The sequence below is a fragment of the Meles meles genome, chromosome 8, assembly GCF_922984935.1.
Source record: "Meles meles chromosome 8, mMelMel3.1 paternal haplotype, whole genome shotgun sequence".
NCBI classification, from domain to species: domain Eukaryota; kingdom Metazoa; phylum Chordata; class Mammalia; order Carnivora; family Mustelidae; genus Meles; species Meles meles.
In genome coordinates, this window is record NC_060073.1 from 72,931,925 (window position 1) to 72,946,223 (window position 14,299).

Below are 14,299 nucleotides of genomic sequence, written 5' to 3' on the forward strand. Positions count from 1 at the left end.
AAACTTTTCTGTTTTACATACAGGATTATGATCTTTTGGGTGAAAAAATAATGTCCTGTGGTATGGATCACTCTCTTAAACTTTGGAGGATCAACTCAAAGAGAATGATGAATGCAATTAAGGAATCTTATGATTATAACCCAAATAAAACTAACAGGTAACAATTGTGCTATTGAAAACAATTTGTTTTTTCATGCTGTTGTATAGAGGCATTTTACTTTTTCCAAAATTTTTACATAATGTCCCAACATCGCGTTTAGAAGCCCTTCTTTGAATAAGTTTTAGGTACCAGTTTATATACCATAAGATTTTTAAAATTAAAGCCCTTTGTTTTTAGTTTAATGTTTGTGGAAAATCCCCTTTGATTTGTGTTTTTTAATTTAGTAGCATGTAACACTTTTATTTAGGTATGCATATGCTTGACTATTTACATTATAATAGTTTTAAAAGCTGCTTAAAACTTGCTGTGGGGTAGGGTAAAGGACCCTTCAGAATAAGATTACTTGTATTATTTGTGAGCACTTTAAATTCCAAAGTCAAGGGTAGTAGATCATGAATTTTTTTTAAATGAGTTTCTTGGCTTTATTTCATGGTAATGTAATGCTTTCCTTTAAATGATGATCCCTTTTTTAGATGGAGAAAATTCAGAAGCAGGAGCCTTGCCTCATGGGACTGACTATGAGTGGGAACTTGCAGTTTTCTTAAAAAATATATATATCTGAAGATTCTTATTTTTTTTAAGTAATCGCTGTCTCTAGCATGGGGCTCAAACTTAGAACCCCAAAGATCAAGAGTTACACATTCCACATGCTAAGCCAGCCTGATACCCCTTAATATAGCTTTGAAATGCTTCAATTCTTAAATCAGTAACTGTCTTTTCAGAATCTCATCAGGCTATTAACACTTTCATTGTAACTATGGTATGTCTCTATATTAACTTTGTACTTCTGTTTTAACAAAAAGCATTTATTTTCTGGTTATCAAACCAGATTATTAATAGGTATTCAGTTAAATTTATAACCAACAAATATTTCAATGCACTAACATATATATTTGGCTAAAAAAGTAATTAACATAATTATAAAAGAATTAAGAATTTGTGTCAGGTCATTAATAACATTTTAATGTTTTAATAAAGAAAAGCTCCCAGAATTTGAACTGGAAAGAATGTTTGAGATGATTCAGCCCACCATCCTTTTTGCATATGAGAAAAAAGTAAAGAGAGGACATGTGAGTTGCCCAAGACACAACTAATTCGTGGCATCATATCATTCTTCTACAGTTATTTCAGTATAAATCTGAATCACTAGATTAGAAATGTTAGGTATACTTTTAAGTAACTATAGCATTGGTAGCAACTTCTCTGCTTGGTCTTCTCAAAAACATCTTTTAGGAAAAAAGTAGCACTATGTTTTACTTGCCTAAATATGGGAAAAGTCTTTTTAATAAATGTCAAATTCCTGTCAGATAACATTTTTAGAAATTGTTGCTCAAGGCAGGACTCTCCTTTAACCTTGTCTTTAGCAACCTTTGGAATGATGTCATTGTTCCTAGAAAGGTGACTATCTTTTGAAATAATCTAGATATGTCAATGCTTAAATATAAAGGATTGAATAGATAGAGTAATGTTTTCTATGAGAATCTTTTAGTGCTGCAGACCTTGCTTATCATTGGTTAGGATAGCCAGAATTGAAGTGATTAATTTTGGTCACCATAGTAAGAAAGCTATGGTTCTTATAAATGAAATTTCATAAGATGAAATTGAATTGAGAGCTGATAGTGGAAAAATTATAGAAACAAATACATGAAATGAGAGTTCAGGTCTCAATAAACACCTGAGAAGCTTTGCAGTTTTCTAGGAACATAAAATTAATAGTCATAAACCTGAAAGTGAAAATGAGTGTGATTCTACATTCTTTTTTCTTTTAACTTTTGACATTTCCATTGCAGGCCATTTATTTCTCAGAAAATTCACTTTCCTGACTTTTCCACCAGAGACATACATAGGAATTATGTCGATTGTGTACGATGGTTAGGTGATTTGATACTTTCCAAGGTATGCTAACTGCTGTTAAGCTGTACTTCTGTTGTTTGTGTTTGTGTGAGTTGGAACCTTGCAGGGAGCACAGTTTTTTTATAGTTTGGTAAATTGGATGGCAGATGGGAAAGTCCTTTTTTTTTTCCTTGAAGTCTCAGATTTGGAAACTTGTTTTAGGCATATAACATCCTGATGAATTATTATAACTTGTTCTGCAATAACAGGAAAAAAATGTTAACTTGTAAGATGAGATTCTTCTCTGATATCCGATGTTATATAATAACGAATATCTAAAGTCAGTAATGGGTTTTTGTTATGTTTGTGTCCATTTCAGTAAATTTGTATTTATAAAAACAGATAGCTGGAGTTGGCTGTGGCTGCAGTTTGCCAACCCCTGCTCTCTAATGTGTTGACTTTTTTGCTGATAATTTAGAGTAGTTGTTGGTGATGGTATCTGAACGTTTAGGATTGTCATATTTGGAAAAATTGCTGTCCAGTTTCTTTTCTTGATGTGGATTTCAGGGCATTTCATATTTTCTTGGGCAGAGCCTGACTTATTTTTTTTCTTGGCTTTACAGGTATAGTTTTACCTTTTTTTTTCTTTTTTTAACTTTTGATCTTGAAATAATAGATTCTCAGTAAGTTTCAAAGAAAGTACAGAGAGGTCCCATATGGCACTTCACCCAATTTCTTCTACATACATCTCACATAACTGCAGTATAGTATCAAATTTAGGAAATTGACCTTGTACAATGTGTGCATATAGTTCTATGTTGTCATTTTATTACATGTGAATTTTGTCATTTCAAGAATGTTACAGTATGGGACCTTTTAAGATTGTTTTTTTTTCCACTCAGTATGCCATCCAGGTTGTTGTGTGTATCAATAGCTTTCCTTTTTTATTGCTGAGTAGTAGTCCATGGTATGGATGTGCCACTGTTTATTTAACCATCTATTGTAGGACATTTTGGTCCTTTTGCAGTTTGGAGCTATTACAGATAAAGCTGCTAATAAACAATCGTGTATAGGTTTTTGTGTGGACTTAAGTTTTCATTTCTCTGGGATAAATGCCTAGAATGGCAATTGCTGGGTCATGGTTAAGTTTGTTTAGTTTTTTAAGAAACTGCCAAACTATTTTCCAGAGTGGCCGTGCCATTTTACATTCCCACCAGCAATGTATGAAAGATCCAGTGTCTCCGAATCTTCGCCGGCATTTGGTATTGTCACTATTTTTTATTTTAGCTGTTCTGATAGGTGTGTAGTGATATCTCATCGTGGTCTTAATTTGCATTTCCCTGATGGCTAGTGATGAACATCTTTTTCATATGCTTATTTACCATCCATATATCCTTTTCGATGATGTCTCTATATCTTTTGCTCATTTTCTAATTGGATTGGTTTTGTTTTTTTATTGTTGAGTTTTGAGAGTTCTTAATATATTCTAAATATAAATCCTATGTCAGATACATAGTTTGCAAATATTTTCTTCAAGACTGTAGCTTATCTTTTCATCCTCTTAACAGGGTCTTTTGCAGAGCAAACATTTTAATTTTTGTTGAATTTCAGTTTATTGATTTTTGTTTGAAAAAATTTTATGGATTATGCTTTTGATGTTCCTAAAGGTTTTTTTCTATGTTTTCTTCTAAAAGTGTTCTAGTGTTATGTTTTGTTAAATGTATGATCTATTTTGAGTTAATTTTTGTATCAGGTTTAGGTAGTAGTTCATTTTTTGCCTTTGGATATCCAGTTATTCAGCACCATTTGTTGAAAGACTATTCTTTCTCCTTTGAATTACTTTGTACCTTGGTCAAATTGTTTGGCCTACTTGTGTGAGGCTGTTTCTGGTTTTTCTGTTCTGTTACCTCTACCACTGATATATATACACAGTCTTGATTAATGTAGCTCTGTAATAAGTCTTGGAATTGGTTAGGTGTTTTCTTCCACTTTATTATTCTTTTTCAAAATTGTTCTAGCTATTTTGATTCCTGCCTTTCTGTTTAGAATAATCTTGTCTACATTTTATAAAAAATCTTGCTGGGGGTTTTTTGGGCAGGGAAGAGTTTGACTGGTATTTTGTTAAACTTGTATATCAGTTTGATGGGGAATTAATGTCCTTGCTCTGCTCTCTAGTCCATGAACGTAGTATGTCTCTCCATTTATTTAGATCTTTGATTTTATTATCAGCATTTTGTAGCTTTTAGCATACAAGTCCTGTACATGCTTTGTTAGATTTATACCTAACTACTTCTCTTTTTTGAGTGATTATAGATGGTATTCCTTATTTCTGTGTGTTTATTGCTAGTTAGTATACAGGAAAACAATTAATTTTTCATATTGACCTTGAATCCCCTGGGTTTTTTTGTCTAATACATGGGAGTGTTTATGTAGACCATCTTGTCATCTGCATATAGGGACAGTTTTATGTCTTCCTTTCTGACCTTGCTTTATTTCACTGGCAGACTTCCAGTTCTGTGTTGAATAGTGGTGTTAAGATCAAACAAACATTCCTGACTTATTTCTGGTACTAAAAGGGAAAAATTCTGTCTTTCACAATTATGTATATTAGCTATATGGTTTCTGTAGATGTTTTCTATCAAGTTGAGAACTGTCCCCCTTACTAATTAATTTTTTGAGAATTTTATCATGAATGGGTGTTGAATTTTGTCAGATGCTTTTTTTTTATATGATCAGATGGCTTTTTCTTCCTTAGCCTGTATGGAGTGTATTTAATTTTTTTAAAATAGATCTGGTCCTGTATCCCTGGAATAAATTTTATTTATTCATAGTGTGTGACTTTTTATATATGTTGCTAATAGCTGATAATCTTGTTAAAGGTTTGTTTGTATTAATGAGGCTGTGATACTAGTCTGAAGTTTTTTGTAATGTCTTTGTCTGGTTTTGGTATTGATAACACTGGCTTATTGACATGAATTGGCAAGTTTTCCCTCCCTATTTTCTGGAAGAAATATAGAAATTCTTCATAAATGGTTGTTAGAATATTCTGGTTAAGTCATCTAGGCCTAGAAATTTTTGAGAGTTTTAAGGATACAGATTCCATTTCCTTAATAGTTAAAAGAGCTGTTCAAATTAACTATTTCATATTGTGTGAGTTGTGGTAGTTTGTGTTGTATGAAGAATTGATCAACTACATCTAAGGTAAAATTGATGTGTAGAGTTGTTTGTAATATTCTCTTTACTTTACTTTTGACAACTGTAAGGTCTCTGATAGCCCTGTTTCATTCCTGAGATGGTAGTTAATGTCTTCTCTTTTTTTTGTAAGTCTTGGTAAAGGCTCCTCAATTTTTTATCTCTCCTTCCATTTGTTTGCCCTGGGTGTATTTTGCTCTTTTACTAGTTTCTTAAGGTTGGGAGCTCAGATTATTGAGTTGAGACTTTTCTAAGATAAGTATTAGATGCTGTAAATTTTCCTCTTATCACTTCTTCAGCTGCATCTCACTAATTTATTTTTTTATTATTTTGCATCTCACTAATTTAGATATGAATTTTAGTTTCTAGGTGTTGGAGATTTTCTTGTTATCTTTCTCTTAAATGATTCCTAGTTTGACTCCATTGTGGTCAGAGCATATTATTTGTGATTTGGGTTCTTTTAAACTTTTTTGAGATTTGTTTTATGACACTATCTTGGGTATGTTCTGTGGGAGCTTGAAAGGAGTGTGTAATTCTGTTTGTGTGGAGTGTTCTGTAAGTGTCTGTTAGGTACTGTTGGTTGATGTTGAGCTTGAATTCTTTATGGCTTCATTGATTTTTCTGTCTATGTTTTTTTTTTTTTAAAGATTTTATTTATTTATTTGACAGACAGAGATCACAAGTAGGCAGAGAGGCAGGCAGAGAGAGAGAGGAGGAAGCAGGCTCCCCACAGAGCAGAGAGCCCAATGTGGGGCTCAATCCCAGGACCCCAGGATCATGACCTGAGCGGAAGGCAGAGGCCCTAACCCACTGAGCCACCCAGGCGCCCCCTGTCTATGTATTTTATCAGCTATACTTTTGGATTTTTTTCCCTTTTTGCTTTCAGTTTTATGGTGGTTTGCTTGTTGTTGCTGTGTTTTGGTGACTGGAATCTTTTCATTTTTTTTCTTCTTTATCTTTTATTTGGGCTTTTTCCCTAATTTCCTATAGGTAATGCAAACATTTTTTTTTTAAGTAGGTTCTATGCCCAATGTAGGGCTTGAACTCACAAGTCCTAGATCAAGGGTCCCATGTTCTACTGACTAAACCAGCCAGGTACCCCTATGTGAACATTTTTTAGAATCCCACTTTTTTTTTTTTTTTTTTTTTAAGTTTTTATTTGTTAGAGAGAGCACACAACAGAGCATAACCAGTCGGGGGGAGGGGGGTGAGAGGGAGAGAGAGAAGCAGACTCCCCATTGAGCAGGGAGCCAGATTGAGATCATGACCTGTGCTAAAGGCAGATGCTTAACCAACTGAGTCACCCAGGTACCTCTGGAATTCCATTTGATTTATCTGTGATGTTAAATACTTTTTTTTTTTTCTTTTTTAAGATTTTATTTATTTAAAAAAAAAATATTTTATTTATTAGAGCACGAGCAGGGTGGAGAGGAAGAAGCAGGATCCTGCGAGCAGGGAGCCTGATGTGGGGCTCGATCTCAGGACCCTGGGATCATGACTTGAGCCAAAGGCAGGTGCTTAACTGATTTGAGTCACCCAGGCTCCCAAAGTACATTTCTTTATGTAGCTTTTTGGTTTTTCCTCTAGATGTTATATATGTATATTAACTATTTTGTTACCTTTTGTTATGTATATATTATGTATTTTTATTAATGCTTTATCTATAAGAAAGTCACTTTAAGTATAAAATGTGTGTAGATTAAAAATTGCCGGAGGGCCTTGTGGCTCAGTCAGTTAAGCATTCGACTCTTGATCTCAGCTCAGGTCTTGATCTCACGGTTGTGAGTTCAAGTCCCATTGGACTCCATGGTGAGCATGGAGCCCACTTAAAAAAAAAAGATAAAAATTGCTCAAAGATAAGCCTACCATGCAAACACAAATATAAAGTTATATTTATGTAGCCTCTCTACTGTGTATCAACATTTTACCAATCTTACTTTCCTTTATGTTACTTTATACACCATTTATAGTTTGATTGTCTTGAATATTCCCTTTATAATTGAGAACATCAAAAAAAGTTACTATTTTTTTTAATTTTTTTTAAAGTTACTATTTTTTTAATGTTACTATTTCTGCTTCAACCATCAAATGTAATTTAAAAACTCAAGAGGAAAAGAAGAGTATTTACTCATTTTTGCTTTTTCCATTGTACTTTCTTCCTTTCTGATGTTCCAAGATTCCTTCTCATACTATTTTCTTTGTGTTTATAAAACTGCCTGTAACCATTCTTTTAGGAAAGGTCTGCTGGTGACAAATTCTTCATTTTTCTTCATCTGAGAATGTCTTCATTTCTCTTTCATTCCTGAAAGGTATATTCATTCAAAATGGGATTTTACATAGACAGTTATTTTCTTTACACATTTGAAAAATGTTGTGTTTCCTCTCTCCAGGGTCTGTGGTTTCTTATGACACCTGCCATCATTGGAATTATTTTTCTCCTAATCATAAGGTGTTCTGTCTTACTTGCTTTCAGTGCTTTTTCCTTTGTCTTTTTAGTTTTCAGAAGTTTGAATATGATGTACCTTGATTTCTTTGAGTTTATCTTTTGGAGTTTACTCACCTTATATTTGTAATAGATTTATGACTTTTGGAGATAGTTTGTCCCAAATTTGGAAATTTTACAGCCATTATTCAAATTCATTTCTAGACCTCTCTTCTTCTCCTTTTGGAACTTTAATGATGTAAATGTTAGATCTTTCATTTGACTCCTGGGACTGTCATTTTTTAGGTTTGTTTCATTTTACTTGGATTGGGTAGTTTCTGTTTTTCAGACGTTAAATTGACTCTTTTTTATTGAGCCTTTCAGTTGATTTTCTTATTTTGGTTGTGATATTTTTCAGTTTTAAATTTTCAGTTTGATTCTTTTTATTTCTTTGCTGAGACCTTTTTATTTTAAGTGTGTAATTGCTTATTGAAGCATTTTTTTCATTGAAGCATTTTTATTATGGCCGCTTTAAAATCCTTGTCAGGTAGTTTGAACATCTATGCATCCCAGTGTTGGCATTTATTGTCTTTTAGCATTAAAGTTGAGATTTTTTTCTGAGTCTTGGTATGACAAGTGACTTTTTTATTGAGATCTAGGTATTTTGAGTGTTACACTACAAGACCGCATCTTATTTTATTTAGATCTTTTGCAGCAGTCTTCCTCTGATAAATTTTCAGCTGGAGAAGGGGAGCACTGCTTCATCATTGGCAAGTGGTGGGGAGGTTGAGATGATGGCATCTCATTACTGTTCCCAAGTGGTCTCCACTGACACTGAGGGCTGTGGATGATTGTAAACAAGCTGACTCTTGCTGGGCCTCCTCTGATACCACCCCAGGCAAAGAGAAGGAGACCAAAGTTATCTCATTATGATGAGGGGCAGGTAGAGTCAGGAGTAGGGAGGGTTGGGTATGCCTTTCAGGTACATAGGTACCACCTGAGAAGTGCTCCCCACTGGGCCATTGGTGGTTCATGCGAGGGTGAGCCCACAGTTTTTTTCTGTGTTGTTTTCCTGGAATAGGATGTTTGAAAATTTTCTCTCCTGCTAGGTTGTCACTTTCCTGGTTTTTTGGTTAGAGAGAGCAGGCTTTTGTTGTGCGTGTTTTGTAATTAACCCATGGGTATTGATCGCTGAGCTGCTGCCTTCTCTAGCATCCAGTCTGGGATACATAAATTAGGCAAAAGAAAACCAAGGAACTCAGCATCCTTCATTTCCCAAGGTTCCTAACCAGTCTGCCTTCTCTCTACCTTTCAAAGTCTTATGTTTGCTTTATATTTGATACTAAGTCTTTTAAGCTATAGTGAGGATAAATGGGGAAAAGTACACCTACCCCATCGTTATGGAAGTAGAAGTAAAAAGCCACTAGCTCTAAAATTTCTTTTCTTAGACCTTCATCAGACAATAGGAAGGGATTTCTGCATTTTAGATTTCAGGAAGCTGACCTGAATGAACTACATTGGTGATCTCAAATCTATTTCTGCATCAGAATCACTAGGAGAAAATTGTAAAAATAGATTCTTAGGCCTCAGTCCCAGAGATTCTAAATCTGGCACAAGGACCTGGGAATTTGTAATTTTAAAAAGCTCTCTAGATGACTTTTTTAAAGATTTCATTTATTTGACAGACAGAGATCACAAGTAGGGAGAGAGGCGGGGGGGGGGGGCGTGGGGAGCAGGCTCCCCGCTGAGCAGAGAGCCCAGTGCGGGGCTCGATCCTAGGACCCTGAGACATGACCTGAGCTGAAGGCAGAGGCTTAACCCACTGAGCCACCCAGGCACCCATCTAGATGATTTTCAAATGCAGTCATCCATTATAGTGAACAAATTCTCTTTACCTCAAGTTTTAGTTCATGAGGGGACTCAACTAATTAAGGATCCTTTACCAATGTAATCGGTGTGAAGCACTTCAAGAACTGTGTCACAATTGTTCTGCTTCGGCCTTCCCTTGTAGAGATTCTGATTCAGTAGGGTTGGGACCAAGATGAGTTTTTTGAGGGAAGTCTACGGGCTATCACTCCAATTGTGCATTTAGTTAGGTTATCAAAGTAGGTGATCTCTAATCTAAGGTACTTTGTAAAAAACTTATGTATCAGATATATAGCCCTGGGATTTTATATAATCTTAAAAAGGCAGAGAAAGAAAAAAGAGGGGGTACTGTCTCCTCCCTAATCTTCCTGTGGCCCTGCTGTTAAACTGTTCATATGTCAGTGAACCAGACATAGCTGGGGACCAAACCAGAATCGCCTGGGACTGTGTGCCCTGTAACACTCCAGCAGGCACTCTTTCCCTGCATGGGCATTTCTCAGTTCAGTTTCTGTTGAGGTAATTGGGATAGATCATTCTTTTTTTTCTTTTTCTTTCTTTTTTTTTTTTTTAATGGGAGAGGCCATCATAGGATGCTCAGCAGCATCTTTCCTCATCCACCCACGAAAGGCCAGGGACATTGCTAAATGTCCCTCATTTGGCACACCGCTGGCCTTTAATATAAATAGTGCCCACCGTGTTGCAGTTTTTCTTCCATTGTATTCCTTATCACTTGCTGCTTAATAAGAATGTGTGCAAAGATAATGATATTATAGAATGAGGAAGATATAACTTAGTCTAGTTCAGTCCTATCCCCATATCAATGTCTTAATGTTAAAACTACTGAGTTTATTGCCTTCTGTATAATCTGATCTCTAAGGCCTCTAAGCAGGGGCCATATTGAAGAGCCATGCATTTGTATAGAGTTTTTGTAATTTTACCTTTGTTATAGAATACTCAAGTCTGGATGCCACAGTATGTAGAGCTGATTTTGGTTTGGAAGAGAAATTGTGACTTCAAAATAAATATTCCAGATAACATAATGCTTTTGAATATTGTTAAATTCTGTTGTAATATGACTTCTTGTCCTCAAGTGTGGACCTTGACTCTGTAAATATAAATGAATGTATATCACTGTATTTAGTAGGTGGGTAACCAGGTTTTAATTCTGTCAATTCTAAAAAGATAATAAAGAAGGGCTTTGTTATTAATATTTAAAATTCAGTTCTGTATGTAACATTTCTTGTTTTCTCATTTCTCTCTTTTAAAGTCTTGTGAAAATGCCATTGTGTGCTGGAAACCTGGGAAAATGGAAGATGATATAGATAAAATTAAACCCAGTGAGTCTAATGTGACTATTCTTGGGCGATTCGATTACAGCCAGTGTGACATTTGGTACATGAGGTTTTCTATGGATTTCTGGCAAAAGGTAGCAACATATTTTTACATTTTAAATTTCACTTTTCTCTGTTGTGCATCCATCTTCAGTTTCCTCTAAGAATCTGCCTTGATCTTTTATATTGATTACTTTGGCCATTGATATTATTTATTCTATCTTTGTGTTCTGCTGTCCATCTGCAATGTTTATTTTAAATGTAGCTAACAGGTGTCAGTGAGGTGCTTACTTTCTATAACATTTGTTACTAAGATTTAATGATTTGGTGATTGGAGTGTTAAACTTTTTAAGGAGATTTTTTTATATAAAAGCTTGGAGAAAAATCAGCATGGAAGGTGGGGCAAAATAATAGTTATCTAAAATTTAAGAGACTTGTGTTAGGAATTTGTAGTAACAAATTATCTTGGGTATTTATTTCTCAGAGAACTGGAGAAGCTATCTGTAGCTGTTGCTATAATTCTTTAAGGCAGAATAAAGAGTATATGCTAACTATGTAAATGGTAAAGTCCTTCATAAATTTGCAAAATGCCTTCTAATTTACTCAGGACATCTCTGAAGTATTAGTTGCTATTTATCCCCATTTACAAATCAGAAATACAAGATGTGAAGAACTAATCATGAGCATAGCCATAGGCTAAAGCTGAGGTTTTTCTGAAATATGAACATGTCTTAGGAATGCTTGAAGGCCCTGTAGCCTATTTAATAATTTGAATTTTTTAAAAATATGTTTATACAGATGCTTGCATTGGGCAATCAGGTTGGCAAACTTTATGTTTGGGATTTAGAAGTAGAAGATCCTCATAAAGCCAAGTAAGTATTTAGAACTATTTATTGATAGGGGCGCCTGGGTGGCTCAGTTAGTTAAGCATCTACCTTCGGCTCAGACCATAATCCCAGAGTCCTGGGATAGAGTCCTGCATCAGACTCCTGCTCTGTGGGGAGTCTGGTTCTCCTTTGGCATGCCCCACTTCCCTGCTTGAGCGCATTCTCTCTCTGGGAAAAGTAAAGTGGATTTTTTTATTTTGTTTTGTTTTAAAGATTTTACGTATTTGTCAGAGAGAGATTGAGAGCAAGCATCAGCAGGGGGAGTGGCAGGTAGAGGGATAAGCAGGCTCCCCACTGAGCAGGGAGCCTGGTGCAGGATTCAAGCCCAGGAACCTAGGATCATGACCCAAGACGAAAGCAGATGCTCAACCGACTGAGCCACCCAGGCGTTCCTTTACTGATAATTTCTGCCTTTTTACTCAAATGCCGATAGGAAGTAATTAATACTTTAATTACCATTCTTAAATCATTTTTAACATTCACATGACTCACTTATTTTAAAATACTTTGTGTTCTCATAATGACCGTTTATCATAAGTACTGTGGTGACAAGTTACTTTTATTAAAATTAAAAATATACCCAAGTTTTATGAAATTAGAGATTGAGCTCTTAGTGATGTTTTAAATGCTTTCCATATAACTCAGAACATCTATCTGTTTTCTAATTCACTGGTTTAATTTGATACAACATTTTTTATGAATGGAGTTTAAACTATTGTTTTGTTTTTTTCCTAGATGTACAACACTGACTCATCATAAATGTGGTGCTGCTATTAGACAAACCAGTTTTAGCAGGGATAGCAGTATTCTTATAGCTGTTTGTGATGATGCCAGTATTTGGCGCTGGGACCGACTTCGATAAAATACTTCTTCTTAATCAAAATTAGAGTGTGTTTTCTGTGTATAATAGAATTACTGTATCTTGCTAGTAAGGGCACATAGAGCATTTAGAGTTGTCTTTCAGCATTCAATCAGGCTGAGCTGAATGTAGTGATGTTTACATTGTTTACATTCTTTGTACTGTCTCCTGCTCAGACTCTACTGCTTTTAATAAAAATTTATTTTTGTAAAGCTGTGTGTTAGTCTGTTTTTATTGTGAGAAAAAGAATGTACACCCTTTTTTGTAATGATCATTTTTGTAGTTCTTTTAACTAAAGAAAGCTCTATAATGTGATTAAGTATAAGTTCTAGAACTAAGCTGAATTTAATTCTTGGCTCTGCAACTATGAGCTGAGCTAAGTAACTTAACATCTACCTCAGTTTCCTCCTGTGTGAAACAGGGATAAGAATACCTACCTTATAGGGTTTTTAAGGATCAAATGATCAAAGTGAAGCAGCTGGAACAGTACTTGACATACACTAAACCCTAAATATTGTTACTTATTTTTACTGGAAATTGTATTAACTATGTCTTTTATTTCTTCTGTAATAACTTCATAGTAATTACATTTAAAATTCTATAGAATTTTATAAATATATATAAATATATAATGATTGAACAGTTTAAAAAATACTGCTATTTGGTTTGCAGGTAGACCATTAGAAATCCTTTTTTTTTTTTTTTTTAAGATTTTATTTATTTATTTGACAGGGAGAGACACAGCGAGAGAAGGAACAGAAGCAGGGGGAGTGGGAGAGGGAGAAGCAGGCTTCCCGCTGAGCAAGGAGCCCGATGAAGGGCTCAGTCCCAGGACCCTGGGATCACGACCCGAGCCCAAGGCAGACACCCAACAACTGAGCCACCCAGGCGCCCCTAGAAATCTTAATTGAAATACTACCATAAGAGCAAGTGAGGAGAGAACATAGAAGCTTGAATGTAGGTGATTGGAAAATGAAAGAAATGGGGAATATGTACAGTGTTAGGTTTGTGGGAATCAGACTTAAGGGTAGTTGATCTTTTTGTTCCAAACGTAAGGTGCTTTGTAAATATTTATGAACAAGAAGAAACACCAAGAATGAGACCGATACAAAAGACCAGAAAATCCCCAAAGAGATAGAACCAACATGACATGGAGAAGTTAACCTGAAGCAGAAGGAATAAGGAAAACCTGAGTAATGAGAAGGCAGAAAGTAAAATGAGGGGTGCCAGGTAAAATACAACACTGAATTTTATCAAATACTCAGATACATGAGCCTTATTCATATAAATTTCATGCATTTCCTAATAGTATTTAATACCTTTCTAGATGTGTTCATTATTTCTGGTTGTTTGTTGTTATAAATAATATTTAGACTTCTAGCCCAGAATACCAGTCTTTGTGTACCTCTGATTATTTCCACACTCATCTGTCAGAATTAGTCAATGGAAAAATATTTCTATTAAGGTTCTACCAGATTCACTTGCTCCAGCAGTGTATGTTGGTACCCATTTTACTTTTTTAAATTCCTGTGTATATCTGTAGATAAGCAGTTAACAAACTTTTTTTTTATAAGCAGCTAGATAGTAAATATTTCAGGCTTTGAAGGCATTCTCTGTCACATTCACTCAACTTTGCTACCATAGTGTGAAAGCAACTATAGATGATATGTAGATGAATGGACCTGGCTATGTTCAATAAAATTAACAAAAGCATGCAGTGGGCCATTTTTTGGCTCATAAACCACGGTT

The 14,299-nt window shown here is 35.0% G+C and overlaps 1 protein-coding gene and 1 long non-coding RNA gene across 3 annotated transcripts in view; one reads left to right on the plus strand and one right to left on the minus strand.

Moving 5' to 3' along the window:
- EED (embryonic ectoderm development) overlaps positions 1 to 12,762 on the plus strand; it is a 30,362-nt gene extending 17,600 nt beyond the window's left edge. Inside the window, exons 8-13 of one of the 2 annotated variants that reach the window (XM_046016065.1) lie at positions 24 to 157; positions 1,951 to 2,056; positions 3,181 to 3,255; positions 10,741 to 10,899; positions 11,603 to 11,676; positions 12,427 to 12,762. In XM_046016065.1, coding sequence (XP_045872021.1) covers positions 24 to 157; positions 1,951 to 2,056; positions 3,181 to 3,255; positions 10,741 to 10,899; positions 11,603 to 11,676; positions 12,427 to 12,553 — 675 coding nt within the window. In that variant the 3' untranslated portion in view covers positions 12,554 to 12,762. The remainder of the gene's footprint in view (positions 1 to 23; positions 158 to 1,950; positions 2,057 to 3,180; positions 3,256 to 10,740; positions 10,900 to 11,602; positions 11,677 to 12,426) is intronic. The other variant, XM_046016067.1, reaches the window with a different exon arrangement.
- Positions 1 to 14,299, minus strand: part of LOC123948900 — a 47,690-nt gene that overhangs the window by 16,724 nt on the left and 16,667 nt on the right. The window lies entirely within an intron of this gene.